The sequence below is a fragment of the Petaurus breviceps genome, unplaced genomic scaffold (assembly GCF_028583685.1).
Source record: "Petaurus breviceps papuanus isolate PSGF00001 unplaced genomic scaffold, PetGlider_PUasm1.0 90897, whole genome shotgun sequence".
NCBI classification, from domain to species: Eukaryota; Metazoa; Chordata; class Mammalia; order Diprotodontia; family Petauridae; genus Petaurus; species Petaurus breviceps.
In genome coordinates, this window is record NW_027187374.1 from 11,640,160 (window position 1) to 11,657,164 (window position 17,005).

At 35.7% G+C, this 17,005-nt stretch overlaps 1 protein-coding gene across 5 annotated transcripts in view; it reads right to left on the reverse strand.

The window, feature by feature from the left end:
- SCAF4 (SR-related CTD associated factor 4) overlaps window positions 1-17,005 on the reverse strand; it is a 111,354-nt gene that overhangs the window by 1,585 nt on the left and 92,764 nt on the right. For 3 of the 5 annotated variants that reach the window (XM_069075002.1, XM_069074999.1, XM_069074998.1), the window contains 3 exons: window positions 12,487-12,649; window positions 11,285-11,371; window positions 10,955-11,128 (listed from right to left, as the gene is read on the reverse strand). In XM_069075002.1, the coding sequence (XP_068931103.1) occupies window positions 10,955-11,128; window positions 11,285-11,371; window positions 12,487-12,649 (424 nt within the window). The remainder of the gene's footprint in view (window positions 1-10,954; window positions 11,129-11,284; window positions 11,372-12,486; window positions 12,650-17,005) is intronic. The other 2 variants (XM_069075001.1, XM_069075000.1) reach the window with 1 other exon arrangement.

Below are 17,005 nucleotides of genomic sequence, written 5' to 3' on the forward strand. Positions count from 1 at the left end.
AAAACTGTGATCCCAAACCTTGAAATCCAATGTGTTGCATATAATGTTGGAAAATCGCTAACATGTTTTTGGTTAAATTCTATATATTTCTCCTCTCCCCTAATTAAAGTTATTAACTTAAGGGCTGTTAACTCACATGTCACTGAAATACTTCAAAGTACAAATAAAGGCACACAGAAGGTAAAAAGTATTTATTTTTCTCAAAATGCACTGCCAAAAATCTCAAATGTCAAGCCAAAGCTTTGATTTCAGCTCTTCATCTTCTATTTCTTCAAGAAGTGTTAAGAACTTACAGAAGCAAGTTCTAAAATGCAAAAATATTTTTTTCATTTTCCCACCACTGTAGGGGGTCCATGTTTGGCTAGTGGTTAACTCAATTCAATACAAAGCAAATTAAGTGTGCAACTACACCATTCCATAAAGATTAACTCTCTTTTTGGCACAAGTAACCTTAATGTAAGTTGCCCAAATCCTGATATACACATAAACCTAGCAGTCCTCTTGAAATGGCCCTTAAAAAATCATGCCAGGGGGCGGCCAGGTAGCACAGCAACTAAGAGCACCGACCCCAGAGTCAGGATGACCTGGGATCAAATCCGGGCTCAGACTACTTAGCACCCACCCAGAAACACCTGGCCATGTAACCTCGAGCAAGTTACTTAACCCCAATTGCTTAAAAAAAAAAAGAAATCATGCCAGAAAGGTTTAACCTGGTCCTCCCAAATCAGAAAGTTAAAGATTAGGAACAGCCTTATCAGAAAGAATTAATGCTAGAAAGTCTGCCACCAAATTAATTCTTTTGGTCAAAGCAATTCATAAAATACAAGTGTCAACAGTTACTATGTTCCTTGCTCAGTTAAAAGTCTGAGCCTGAGTTTCACAACTAAATATAATGATTTATTTTGCCTTTCTATAAAAATTGAAATGATGGATAATTTCCCTTTTTCTTTTTAAAATTGTAAGAGGTATTTTTAAATGTCAATATTATGAGAAATCTTTTTGGGTTGGTTCAGTGTTGTTCCTGTCTTTATTGCTCTATGTAACCTTTTATATTTATTTGCAAAAGAATGCCATAATACTGAATGTTGCATAGTACACAGAATTTTCTGCAATCTCTAAGCATCAAATGAAAATGTGTTATGAAATGTAGACTTATAGGCCAGGTCCTTCTGTTAATCTTGTTTATTTAGCATGTATTAAAAAAAATTTAAAAATCACTTGATTTTGAAAATAAAAACAAAACCCAAATGAACAACCAAACCCCCAGGTCAACTATAATTTAGGCAACTCACATGCTTTGCTATATGCCACAAGAATCCTTAAAACAATTTGGTATACCCATTCCATTTGCATGTGTGTTAATATTATCAGGTAAGTTACAAATACAATATATACTTCAATAAATGCATGATCTCATTAATTGCAAGTTTTACCTCTTCTGTAGATCACAAAATGTCTCCACCTTCTAACTATAAATTTTTTCATAATTTTCTCATAGAATCTACCCATATGCTAGAGGCTTATTACCCTTTATGTATTTTTACATGTTATGTTTACCAGTGCTGATTTTTGTTATGTGATAGGCCTCATTAATATCAAAATCTCACTACCTCAAAAAGGCAAATAAGTGGACACTGCACAGGGTCCAACTCCCTTCAAGTGGGGGTGGGGTGAATGGTGTGTGTGGGAACAGAAAGGAAAAGAGAGTAAGAGTGTCCTCCAGATGTCCTTGCCATTGTGTTGATTGCATCATGGCATATAGAAGGACCACAAGAAACTCGGTATTTTAAGTATTTAATGAAAAGGTTCATGTTCATATGAAATACCACTTTGATTTTGAATAGGTAATTATGAAAAGTATGTGTGTGTATAAAAAATGCCTGTCAGTTAAATCGACATTCCAGATTAGTTTTTTTGTATAATAGAAAATAGAAATGAGCATAAGCATTTCCCTTTTTATAACAAAGGTTTCATTACCCACTCTCCTCCATTATCATTTTAGGTGTAGCACATTGCTAATTGAGACATTTAAAAAGTTGTCCTATTTCAGACTTAAGCTGGGAGGAAAGGCAGTATACATTCTGTTGCCAAATATGGTAAGGGAGAGAAAAGGGGATCTGTTCCTGGAAGATAGAACTGCCCTTTAAATAGATTACACATATATAGCACCTGATTTCAAAGTGATTTCTTATATTTTACAAAGAAGGAAACTGAAGCTTATATACACAAAGTGCTTTGCTGATAGCCACACAGTGGCTAGTTAACTGTTGGGGTTTGAGCTCAAATCTAATTCTCACTGCCAAGTCACATTTTTCCTATTATACCATACTTGATTCTTATGTAAACAAACATTAAAAAACACACAGTTGTTTCCAATTTTGGGGTGGGGGGGTGGGAGGATGGTCAATCAGTCAATCTATTGGTATAGGGAAATTCCCTGCAATGAAATTCCCCTCTACAAAAGGTCAAAAACTGTTCTGAAACCTGGAGAAGACTGTTAACACTGAAAGGTCAAAGTGGTATGTGCCCAGGTGGGACACCTGCAGGGCATGTCAGAAGTAGGACTTGAACCCAGTTCTGATTCAGACTAGGCTTCTCCATCCATTATCCAGCTCTTCTTAAACTGTGGGTCATAACTCCACTCGGGTTGCGACCCACAGTTTAAGAAGCACTGAAGGGGTTGCAAGTGGAAAAAAGTTTAAGAAGAGCTGTTTACCAGGCTATCTTCAAATGTAATATTTTGGGTTTGGTTAAAATGTAGCAGACTTGTGTACCAATTCTATACTATTTTTTTGCAAATGGAATTTCTAATATGGGTCTTTGAACAGGTTTTTTCCTAAGGACCTAAACTGTGTTGGTTGCTCGCTCAATGATACTGTCTTGTCTCCAATACTCATATCCTTCCAAAATTGCACTGCCACTAATTATGCCTGTGGACAGTATTATGTGAACAAGATTACCTACCGTCTGAACCTCAGTCTCCTTTACTATTTTTTTTTCTCAAGTCATGCTTTTAGCTTAGATTAAAAGCACCAATTATTTTGAACATAATTAACAACCAACCATGCATGCAGGTAGATAAGAGGATAGTTTAAGAGAATAGTTTAGACAATGAAATTATTTCTAGTAAAAGTTGAACAATCATCCAAAATGAAATGATTTATCTTCTAAACACCAGAGACAACTACCTTCACGAGCAGGGACAGATCAATTTAATCTAATGTCAACCTTTTTCAAGAGGGAAAAAAATCCCAAAGCTGAAGTAAATGGGTAAATTTCTATGACAAGATGAAATTTTAAGAAAGAACATATTGTCCTCAGAGGTTAACATGAAAATTCATGAAGAAGAAATAAGGAGTAAGCTGAGGTCTTAACTCAAAATCACAGTTTTACTATTATTAGAATACCTATTCTGAAACCAGGTATGATGGATGATCAAGGTTGCTGAGGCAAATGTAAGCAGGAGGTACTGGTGTCTTCCACATCAGATAAGCTTAGAGGCTGATATAATGGAAAGTTACCAATAGTGCCCTTATATGGCACAAGGTGAAAAGGGTTTAGTTAGGAGAACAACATAATGGCAGAAGTTCATTGTTCAAGATTAAACAGTTTTTGAAGTGATCATTTCTGCTACTTTTTAAAAATTACTTTTCTGAGTATCTTGTTTCTTTATCATCTTAGAACTAATCAATATGTCAAATAAGTCTGACATCACATACAAAGTTTCTTACACACACTTCTGCACACTATTATGAACCTATTCTTCAAAAACCAAGTATTTTTTAAGTCATGAAACTTCACTATTACTAATTATCTGGCTCATACCCCAAAGCTACTGTTTTGAACTATTACTTCTTTTCTAATGACTCTAATCATACCCCAGTTTCCCTACTTTAATTGGATTAAGTAAGTTAGAAGTGAAACTTTTGTCATAAGCTAGAACTTGTTGAAAGTTGGGAGGATAAAACACTTAACTGGTTGCCAAAGAAAGTGTATTATCTCCCTCCATGACACAATTAGGAAGAGAGAATGTCTTGGAGAGTTAGGCATTCACTTGTCTCAAGGTAGGGGATGGACTGGCCTAAGACCTTCTTAAGCTACTCCCAACAAATAAGGCCCTGTGGTTCAAGATGTAGGCAAAATGAAAAAACTCTTATTTGTAACCTTAAGTCAGAAAAATAAAATAACCCCTCAGAAGAACTCAACCTCTAAAAAATGGTGGAAAACTTTAAGTCAAGTTATTTGGCTTTGATTGCTACTCACAAGGATAAGTTAGTTTTGTGACCCTCATAAGGTTAGTTTTGACCATCCCAAGCTATGCAGCTAAGTTTGTTAAACTTATGGACAGGGAACAGACCTGTGATTTCACTGATAACAAGGAATGAAGACTAATATACCAATTGGTAAAGGTACTAACAATAAAGACTGGCAGTTTTTCTGCAACTTACATTCTTCGAGAGTTGCCTAAGGCACTGGAATGACTTAACTAGGGTCACACAGACATTATGTACCGAACCAGGTCCTCTGGACTCCACAGTCAGCTCTCTATCAACCCTTTACCAGGCTACTTCTCTTGTTAAACTTACTCATTTCAATTCTATCGCAAAGAATACTGAAGTGTAGTATTGTGCTTCCATTCCATTAATAGGAACTGCTAGCTGAAGAAATCAAGGTTAGTTCAAAGACAACTCTGGCATTAATTCAAAGTAAAATGAAGAGCTGACAGCAACTCAAAGCTAATAGTAGTCATAATTCTCGTAACATCAAATCTGTCAAACAAAATTCATTGTGAAAATCTGACCAAGGAAAAATTAGAAATCTCTCTGTACAAGATGAGGAAACAGACCATTATTACAAGAAAGACTTTATAAAGAAATATGGGGTTAGGACATGTAGGATAAATTAAGTGAACAGCAGCACTGGAGAATCAAACTCTAAGTTTCAGATCTAGAAGATACCTTAAAGAGTCTACTCTAGCTCTTCATTTTACAAAAAATGCTGAAATTGAGTCCTAGCAAAGTTACATTTCCCAAGGTTTTTTGACTCTAAATCCAGTGGCCTTCCTATTTTCACAGTGCATTCACTAATTCAAGAAACATTTAGTAAAGACCAATGTGTACAAGATACTGGTAACACAGTATTTTGCACATGTCATTTATCACATAAATGGTAGGTAAATAGTGCCAGTTCTCAAATAGTTTATATTCTACTAGGAAGCTTACTAATGCTGACCTGCTTCAATGAGCCTACTTCAAAAGAAAGGAGAAACACAGAAGGGAATATCTACTAGAAACCTTTACAGACTATGTCAATGAACTAAGCAGGAAAAGATAAAATGCAGAGAAGTAAAGGAGAGTAGCAGGAATTATTGTTTTGGATTGTTTGCTGCTATAAACTCAACCATATTATGACTCACCTCACCATTTCACCAGCAGACAAGTTATTAATCTCTGGTGGAAACAATAGCTAACATTTATATAGTAGTCATTCCTTTAAAGTTTGTGAAGAGTTTTATGTGTACCATGTGATCCTCATGATGAGGCAGGTGCTAATATTATCTTCATGTTATTGATGAGCAAACTAAGGCTTTCAGAGTCACACAGCTCCTGTATTTAAGGCAAGATTCAAACTCAGGTCTTCCTGACTCAAAGTTGGGCATCTTATCTACTTTACTACCTAAAGGACGAAACATGATGCAGTTAATAAGGGGAAACTTGCCTCAACATGGTGAATGTGGGGAGCACAAGGTAGGTAATATTAAAGGGAAAGGCCTTTTCAAGTAGTGTTTAGGACTGCTCCATCCCTTGGGAACTCCTCAGACCTAACAGAAGATCATTCAAAAGGCTGGGGTTACATAATGGGGCTTTGCAGACAATGGAAGGCTGCAAAGTAGAGCTCTCAATATACATTTTTGTATCTCAGTGTATATTTGATTTGAATACTATGGTCCATTTGAGCCAAATCAGAGGGAATTTGGACTAGAATGCAACCAAAATAATATATATAAAGTAAGGTAACCTGACACAGATTGACAAGTTTGGAGACCTGGGTTCTAACTAGCCACCAACTTGAGGTATTCTTCCTTGCTATGACACAAGTCACAACACCTCTCTAGGACTCAAATTTTCCTCATTGTTAAAGTGAAAAATTGAATTAGATTAACTCTAAGGTGACTAGCAACTATAAATCCAATGACTGCATGAAATCAAGGCTCAAGGGAATTAAATTAACCAATGCAACTTTGTGTACACAGTAAGCAGCAAAGTCTGAATTTTAAACCAGTTTCTCTGGCTACCATAGCTACCTTTCTGCTACCCCTCACTTATTCCATATGTTAAATAAAAGAGTACGGTGAATATGCCTACTAGCTCTAAAACACTATATAGATTATGCATACAGATGGACAAAATGTCTCACTGTTGCCTGCATGTGATGTGGGTTCTCAAAGGTGAAGCTAGGGTAGAGCAGGCTTTGGTAGGTACTACAGGGGGGGCTTCAAAGTTGGATGTGGATAAGAATGGTCTTATCTGATGACCAATCAGCTAAATTCAGGTAGACATATTACAAACTTGGGTATAAGATGACGAATTTTTTTAGTCATAACAATTCTTGAAGACCATATACTAGGTTATAGCAGAGATGATATTTTATAGTTGAGGAAGTGAGACTCATAGGGGTTAAATGATTTCCTTATGGTCACAATGCTTAGTAACAAGGATACATGTAATTACAGCAAACTTAAACATTATTGAGTTCTACCACAGCATTTCATGAACACTTCTCTCCTTACCACTAGTTGTAATAACTGGGACTGCCCCACTACCAAACCATGGAAGGTGGCTCCATGTGATAAGACAAAGGCTTCATTCATCCAGCATGGTATTTAGAGGGCAGAACAGAATGAGTCTGTGGGGGAAGGGTGTAGTTGGCAAGGATCGATTCCACAGAACATCTATAGCCTGATGAAGAGAAGGACTGCCTTGTTTCCTTCTTTGATGCTACTAACTACTGCTTTTGAGCATAGTTTAGTTCCTCCCTAGTCCACAGTGTAACAATTAGTCTTGAAGTTTTTCTTTTATTTATCTCTGAAGCTGTCCTTTTGTGGTTTCCTAAGAGTTTTTAATGCTAATAGCAAATGACATTATATAATATTCTTTCTATAGCCTTAGCTCTTCTTTTTTCTTAGTTCCTATTTGGAAAAACTATAGATATAAATGAGTGTGGGTAGATATATGGTTGAAATTTATAGATTCATCAACATTTCAGAAGAAAACCACAATAAGCTGGGTTTATTCTCATCAGTCCTACAACTGAAGTTTAGTGGGCCAGTAAAAAAAGACAAGGAAATCTCAAGTACTAGTGAGAGGAAAAAAATCAATCAAATATATATTAAGTGGTTACACTGTACCAGACACTATAGACTAGGCACTGGGAAAGCAAATATAAAGAGCAAAATAATCTTTATTCACAGTTGAAGTGGGAGAGACAAATATATATGAAAATACATACAGTATTCACATAAAGTTTATTTATAGACATGGGGAAGACAGTAACAATTGAGGTGATCAGGAAAGGCTTCATGAAGATGATGGTCCCTGAGCTGCATCTTAAATAGAGGGACTATATGAGCCAGAAGTGAAGAGGAAGTACATTCTAGGGAAGTGAGATGGCAGGTAGAACAGAAGTATGGGGATGGAAGGTGGAAGATCCCTTGTGTGGAACAGCTCAAAGACTAATTTGGCTGGATTACAAGAGACAGGAAGTGGAATAACATTCAATGAATCGATTTGGGCCAGATTGTATAGGTGGTTTTTTTTGTTTTGTTTGTTTGTTTGTACTAAGAAAAGAGATTCTATTCTATCTTTTGGTCCCTTGTTCCAAACAACCAATGAAGGCTGGTTATATTTTTATGTAAAATTAATCAGTTTATATCCTTTCATTTGGCCATCTTATTTTTTTTAATCAATAACTTGCTTAAATAGATTAGGTTGGAAGTGTTTTAATTTAAAATTGAATGTCATCTTTTTCTCTTTTACTCTTTTGCTTTCTATTAATTTTCCTCAATAGGAAGCCACTGGAGTTTGTTGGATAGGGAATCATTTGGTCAGATCTGCATTTAGGGAAAATTACTCTGGCAGCAGTTTGTAGGACAGATTCAAATACTATGAAATGAGACAGGGAAAGGATTAGGAAGCTATTGCAAAAATACAGGTGAAAAGTTAACAATTAACAGAGCTTAAGCTAGGGTCTAGGGTGGAAACTATGTGAGGGAAGAGGAATTGGAAATAAGAGATACTGTGAAGTCTGCCAAGATCTGGTAAGTGATCAGATACATATAGTGAGGAGTCAAGGATAATGCCAAAGTTACAAACATGGGAAGTTTTAAGGATGGTAGTGTCATTGACAGAAAGAGGGAAATTTGGCAGAGGGGAGAGTTTGTAGGGAAAGAAAATGAATTCCATGTTACATATGTTGAGTTTAAGATGACTCTGGAACATCAATTTTAAAATGCATGCTGGGCAACTGGTGATCTGAGACTAAAGGCTAGATATGTAGATCTAGGAAGTCATATGCACAGATATGAGCTAAACTCATTGGAGCTGATAAGGCCACCAAGACAGTACAAAGATAAAAAGCGACTAAGACAAAATCCTTGAGGAATAGTCATAGCTGGGGTGTGATATGGAGAAGCCAGCAAAAGAATCTGAAGATCAGGTAGAAAAGGAGAAGAACAACTCCTTAGGAGAGAGTTGTGTCATGAAAACCTAGAGAGGAGAAAGCGTCCAACAGGATACAGCAGATAGACTGAGAAGCATCAGATTTGGCAAATAAGAAATCAATAGTAACTTTAGAGAAAGTAGTTTCGGTAGAATAATCAAGTCAGAAGCAAAAGTGGAAAAGATTGAGAAGAAAAAGGAGAGAAGAGGTAGAGTGTATATGCAACTTTTCCAAGGAGTCTGACTAAGAAATGGAGAAGAGATACAGGACAATAGCTTGAGAGGTCCTGTGGCCACTAAACAACCTAGTCAGGCTTAGGCAGCTATTCCATTTAAGTAAGCAGATTGTCTCAATTCCCTTAAACAAAGAGATTTTAAGCCCTTTAGTAACTAAAAATACAAAATAAGAAATAATGTTGAAATCTACAGGATGCTATTCAGATTTATAAAGTAGATTAAGGTTCTGTGATTCAGAATATTACACATGACTGGAACAAAAACAGAAAAACATAACTGCTTATTTATACTGTTAAGGGTCTATGTTAATTTTAAAAAAGGCCATTTGTTCAATTTAGCTTTCTTTTAAAAATTTTGCAGGTTATTTTAATAGGGAAACATTAACCATCAAGTTTTCACTATAAATCAATGAAGCAAGCATTATTAGGTTTATACTATCTGCAAGGCACTGCATTTCACACTGGAGACAAAAAGATAAACAAAACAGTTGTCCTTAAGAGGCTTACGTTTTAGAAAAACACTTACAAATATGTACAAGACAAATGCAATGTATTGGAGGGCGGGGGTAGGGGAGAGAGGAGCACAAGCACCTTGGGAGATAATGAAAGGACTAATATGGTTGCATTTGAGGTGAAGTGAAGTAATGTGATGAGGTAGAGTATTCTGAGCATGGAAACAGGAAATGAAATGTCATATATAAATAAGGAATGCAAAAAGGCCAATTTGGCCCGATCTTAGAGGGAAGAAGAGTAATAAGCCTGAAAAGGTAGGTTGGCTCTAGGTTATAAAAAACTTTAAATGTCAAACAGAAGAATTTATATTTGGTATTACAAACAGGGGATGTATATGGAGCACCATAAAAACCATGTTTTAGAAATAGCACTCTGGAAGTAGTATAGGATGGATTTGAGAGAAGAAATACTTGAGTCACATATAATTTGAATCACTGTGAGTAGAGCTAAGATGGCTTAATTTGAGATACCTATGGGATTTACCTTATACAAGAAGAATCCCTATCTGCTGACTAAGGCCAGTGTTTTGTTTTTTTTTTCCCACTTTTGAAAATAAGGCATGCTGGAGCAGCTAGGTGACACAATGAATCTCAGAGCACCAGCCCTGGAATCAGGAAGACCTGAATTCAAATTTGATCTCAGACACTTAACACTTACTAGCCGTGTGACCTTGGGCAAATCGCTTAACCCCAATTGCCCAGCCTTCCCCACTCCAAAAAAGAAAAGAAAAGAAAAGAATGCACGGTTAAACCTCTTTTTAAAAAATATTACATAAGAAAAAAAGAATTCAATGAAACATTAAACATTCGTAAATTATTATTACTAGACTGAACTATTTTTTCATGTCTCCGAAAACGTATATTGTATTCCCCCATAAACTGGTTAATAGACGTCCTTAAGCAAAATGTCAGACTTTCAGGATAAGTGTGTGTATAATGATCGAATATAAACAACTCATTTGGATTATTCATGGTATTAGTCTCCCCATTAGCACAGCTAAACTGTAGCTATATTTAATCAACATGTATGTCTTACAAAGACATAAATATAACAATGATTATTTTCCATAACAAAAATGAATCACCAATTTTAATTCATAACAACCAGCACAAAGATAATTTAAGCTAAAAATGTTGGTTTTTCTGTATAACTCACTGGGTGGGCATGGCATGGTATTTATATCAGATTAAGAATTAAGACAATTTTCAATAAATATAATGGCCAAACTAAATATTGGTATAAAAAGTAAGACTAGCATAGCCATACTACACCCAAGACAAAGAACCTTAAATTTCTTGTCTTATGTTAATCAAAGAAATTTTTAGTAAAGAATCTAATTAAAATAATTTAATTATTTTTGTAATCAGAAGGATTTTTTACTTCATGAAACATTTTACCATTTTCAGGATCTATATAAAGGTATTAATTTTCATATATTTGTTCTCTGAAAAACCTAAACAGAAAAAGCATAAAAAAAAACTAACTCACCAAGAAGTGAAACAGGCTGGGTAACAGGAGGTGCAGCAGGTGGAACAGCAGATCCATACATTTTCGCACTGTCACCAGATTCGGCATTTCCTCTAGCCCCAGAAACCACTGTTGGAATGGGATTTCCAATAGATAAGTCTTTTGTAGTGTCTTCATTTATACCAGCGATAGTAGCTAAGGAATATAATCATATCAACATGTAAAGCTGAATAACTGATTCCCCTCCTTCTTTGATAAAATACCTTGACGTCCTATATGCCCTCTGTTGTCTCTTTCACTCTCTCCCTCTCTCACTCATTCACACACAAAATAAAGGAAAAAAATACTTACAATTTGGGATGGTTATTGGTGGAGTGTGGGGAGGAGGAATAGACACTGGTGGTGTGATAGGAGGTGGGGGTCCAGGAGGAAGAAAACCTAGAAAAAAGAAAAATAATCACAAATTATACTTTGTAGTAAAAGTATGGAAAACATCCTGTCTAAATCCCCAGAGAGAGTGAGATTTGTCATAGTTGCTCCTATTAGCAGATGACACTATACTGAGTACATCAAGGCTCAAAATACTATACTGCCTCCCCAGTAAAATATATATTAATTCAAGGGAGATTAACCTAACAATCTGCATAGGTGAAACAAAGCAAATGAAAAATGTACATTGTTATACCACACAGTTGAATAGCTGGCCCTTTGAGTTGGCCTATTAGCACAGTTATCTTGGCCAGGCACAGCAGATGGACAATGAACTAAGCCCAGATTTGAAGAATAAAAGTTGTTCAGGCTACGTTGAATTTTGGAATTATAAAGCAATTTCAACAATTCCAATCTCTTCCCTGAAATTAAAACCCCTCACCCCACGGAAGCAATATGACTATAAATGTAATACAATTTTAAAAGTATCAAAATAGTAATGCAAATTATAAGGAAGAGATGAATAATTGGTCCAATTATGCTGTAGCATATTATCAACACAATCAGAAATAGTGTGAAAGACATCAGGGAAATTTATGACTTAAAAAAAAGAATTGGGTGGGTGGCTAGGTGGCACAGTGAATAGAGCACTGGCCCTGGAGTCAGGAGGACCTGAGTTCAAATCTGGCCTCAGACACTTAACACAAAAACTAGCCATGTGACCTTGGGCAAGTCAACCCCAACTGCCCTACAAAAAGCAAAAATAAAAAAAGAATTTGGGCTAGGGAAAATGGATATCCCAAGTTATATAATAGTAATCACAAACTACTGAACAATACAGAGGAAAAAATGGGTAGATCCTTAAGGGAAAATCTGTGGGAAGACACTGACAGAAATCAAACAGGATGAGAAAGCACAAAAACATTTCAATCTATGGTGGCATAAAGAGTATCCACATCAAAGAGATCTTGAAGTCCCAAAGAAACATAGTTGAGCCAAGATTCTCGTTTTAATGTTCTGGTCATGACAATGCTGCCTCTTTACAATATGCCTGCCACCCCTAACTGAGTATCACTATATTCCAGGTTCCAGGTTAGCACTATTTTCTTAAATGTTAGCAATACCTGGTGGTAAATGCATTGGATTGAACCCTGGGCGTAAAAATGGTGGAGGCGGAGGGGGAGGAACTCCATGACCAAAACCAGGTGGGGGAATTCCTAAAGGTGGCGTGAAAGTAGGTGGCTGGAGTGTACCAACTACTGGAGGACCTGGTTGGTGTGGTGGGACCTAAAAAGGGAGACAAAAGGAAGATTTTACACATATGATATATCACATACAATACATGTAAATGTATGCATAAACATGTAATAATCAATATAACACAAATAATAAAACACAATACCACACTACTAAAAAGAGTTGATATTAACCCATTTACGGTGACATATTCAACCTAATCTGTACTAACTCAGTTATTATTTTAAAATAAGTCCATTTCTCATCAGTTTTATCTATTTTGCATAGAAGAGAAAGGTACATTATGATGGCTTGATATTTGCTTTTTACTCTCTTATATAGCAAAATATGACAAAATTCCATGCAAAGATTTGGACTGGATAGAATTAGAAATGGTTAAGTCCACAAAATGGTAGTGCTGATTTTTCAAAACAAATATTCCAAGGTCAATTAAAAAATATTTAAGTACAACAGTAAACAGAAGCCTAGAAGTTATTGTATCTTTTTTTTTTTTCCAGGTTATAAAGACAGATTGTATTAGCTGGACTGAAAAATGGTAAAGAGGACATAAAATCAAATAAGAGATGGAAAAAGATCAGGTATTTTACTTCCACCTGGATATAAACTCAGTTCTTTCCAGTTCTTTCTCTGGATGCACATATTTCTCTCCATCATGAGTCTTTTGGTGACTTATATCACTGCATTGCTGAGAGGAGTCCAGTCTATCAAAGCTGGTCATCACACATACGTTGTGGCTGTAATTGTGTACAAATTTCTCCTGATTCTACTCTTCTCACTCAGCATCAGTTTGTATATGCCTCTCCAGGTAAATATGAAGACTGTCTGCTCCTCGTTTCTTATAGCACAATAGTATTCCACAACATGCATATACCATAACTTGTTCAGCCATTCCCCAATTGATGGGCACCCCCTTAATTTCCAATTCTTTGCTGCCACAAAAAGAGCTGCTATAAACATTTTTTGTACATATGGGTCTTTCTCCCATTTCTATGATCTCTTTGGGATATAACCCTAGAAGTGGTATTGCTGGGTCAAAGGATATGAAAGTATTTATAGCCCTTTGGGCATAATTCCAGATTGCTCTCCAGAAAGGTTGGATCAGTTCACAACTCCACCAGCAATGCATTAGTGTTCCAATTTGCCCACATCCTCTCCAGCATTTGTCATTCTCCTGTTTTGTCATCTTAGCAATCTGACTGGTGAGATGTGGTACCTCAGGGTTGTTTTAATTTGTATTTCTCTAATCAATAGTGACCTAGAGCATTTCTTCATGCGCTTATAGATATCTTTAATTTCTTTCTCTGAAAACTGCCTGTTCATATCCTTTGACCATTTATCAATTGGGGAATGACTTGTATTCTTATAAATTTGACTCAATTCTCTATATATTTTAGAAATGAGTCCTTTGTCAGAGACATAGGTTGTAAAGATTCTTTCCCAATTTCCCACCTCCCTCTTAATCTTGGTTACATTGGCTTTGTTTGTATAGAAGCTTTTCAATTTCATGTAGCCAAAATTATCCATTTTACATTTTATAATATTCTCTAATTCTTGTTTAGTCATAAAGTCTTTCCCTCTCCACAAGTCTGACAGGTAAACTATTCCTTGTTTTCCAAGACTGCTAACAGTATCAACTTTTATACCTAGATCATGCACCCATTTAGACTTGATTTTGGTATATGGTGTTAGATAATGGTCTATGCCCAGTTTCTGTCATACTATATTCCAATTTTCCCAGCAGTTTTTGTCAAATAGTGAGTTCTTATCCCAAAAACCAGGGTCTGGGGGTTTATCAAACAATAGATTACTATAGTCATTGACTTCTGAATCTCGTGTGCCTAATCTATTCCATTGATCCACTCCTCTATTCCTCAGCCAGTACCAAGTAGTTTTGATGACTGCTGCTTTATAATACAGACTGAAATCTGGTATAGCTAGTCCACCTTCCCTAGCATTTCTTTTCATTAGTTCCCTTGATATTCTGGACCATTTATTCTTCCAAATGAATTTTGTTACTATTTTTTCTGGCTCTATAAAGTAGTTTTTTGGTAAATTAATTGGTATGGCACTAAATATATAATTTAATTTGGGTTAAATTGTCATTTTTATTATATTAGCTCAACCCAGACATGAGTAATTGATATTTTTCCAATTAGTTAGATTTGACTTTATTTGGGTGAAAAGTGTTTTGTAGTTGTGGTCATATAGGTCCTGGGTGAAGTTACTGCATCTTAATTTTTAAAATAGTGTACATATTTAAATATATCAGAAGGCTCTGTATAATAGAATGAAATAACAAACCTATTCATTTATCATTTTATTTGTTTTGAATAAGGATATGCTTTCTCAACTTTATACCCCAACCACCCTTCTCCAACTGAGAACACAAAAAACAAAACACATTAACATAGTCAATCAAACTTCCACACTTGGGGGGCTTGTCTTAAAAAGCATTTGTCTCATTTTGCATTTCTTTTTTAGCTTTTTTTGGGGGGGGAGGGCAATTTGGGGTTACGTGACTTGCCCAAGGTCACACGGCAAGTTTTTGTGTTAAGTGTCTGAGGCCAGATTTGAACTCGGGTCCTCCTGACTCCAGGGCCAGTACTCTATTCATTGCGCCACCTAGCTGCCCCTTTTTGCATTTTGAGTCCCTTACATCTCTATCAAGAGGTGGGTAGCATGTTTTATCATTAACAATGGGAATCTAGGGGCAGCTAGGTGGCGCAGTGAATAGAGTACCAGCCCTGGAGTCAGGAGGACCTAAGTTCAAATGTGGCCTCAGACAGGTAATTAGCTGTGTGACCTTAGGCAAGTCACTTAACCCCGATTGCCCTCCAAATAGCAAAAAAAAAATGGGAATCTGAGGGGGAATATTTGGGGGCCCTAAGTGCAACAAATACTATGCTACTATGTTTCTTTGCTACTACAAATTCTATGCCTAACCTGTAATGCTAATACCTACCCCACCCTGTTTTAATGATTATTGCTTTGTAGTATAGTTTGAGATCTGGTACTGTCAGATTCCTTCCCACTTTTTTTCATTATTTCCTTGAGAACTTCTGATCTTTTGTTCCTATAAATGTATTCTTATTCTATCACTTTTTCATAGCTCTGTAAATTATTCTTTTGAGAGTTAAGTTCAGCTACATTGCCATTTTTATCTATGATATAGCAGTCTTCCTTCACAAGGAATTAATATTTCGCCCATAATTTAGGTAAGAATGTTTTTCAGTTGTGTTCTATCTTTATAGATGGGTTCCCAAATATTTAATACATTTTCTAGTTATTTTGAATGGAATTTCTCTTTCTATCTTTTGACTGCTAGATTTTGTTGATAATATTACAGAAAGGATGATAATTTTTGTGTTCATTTTATATAGTTCTACTTTAAGTTATCGTTTCAATTAATGTTTCATTGACATGAGGTTCTACATGTAACAAAATCATGTCTACAAAAGTGAGTTTTTTCTCTTAATCTACTATTTTCAATTCCTTTTCTTACTGCTATAACTAGCTTTTCTTAAACTATACCAAATAATATTGGTGACAATGAACTAATTTTCTCTGATTTTACTGGAAAGGGACTCTACTGGTTCTCCATTACATAAATGCTGATTCTTAGTGTTAGATATTTACCTTAAGAAAGCTCCATTACTTTTATTTTTATATATGTTTTGAACAGAAATGAATGGGTGTCATATTTTTTTTAAAAACAAAAACATCTTTCATACATATTAATCTAATCATCTGACTTTTTAATTTTGGGGCGGAGGGGTTGATGTTATTAATAAGGTCTACTATGGTTACTTACAATTTTCCTAATATAGAAACAAACTTGCATTACATAATTCCAACTTAGTATGTGTGATCTTTTTAATTGTCAATATTTTCATTACTATTTCATTATATATTTTTGAGTTGATATTCAATAGGAATATTGGTCTTTAGTTGCCTTCCTATGCATGGTATCTCCCTAGTTTGGTGAGACCATATTATTATCAAAGAACAAAGAAGAAATTTGTGGTAACCTTCCTTCTTTTCTAATCCTACATTTTCTGGATGCTATTTTTGTGCATCATCTTTTACTTGTAATTACTAAATACAAGCAGACCATTTATCTCTTTCTCATTTTGAAGTCAATTTTATTTTGCAATTATGGTACAAAGTATATAGCACTGAGCTTTCAGCAGCTTGTGAAGAAACTTACCACCCACTGAGAACCTCTCATTAAAATTTGAACTTTTAGGGGTGGCTAGGTGGCATAGTGAATAGAGCACCGGCCCTGGAGTCAGGAAGAACCTGAGTTCAAATCTGGCCTCAGACATGTGACACACTTACTAGCCATGTGACTTTGGGCAAGTAGCTTAACCCCAACTGCCCTCCAAA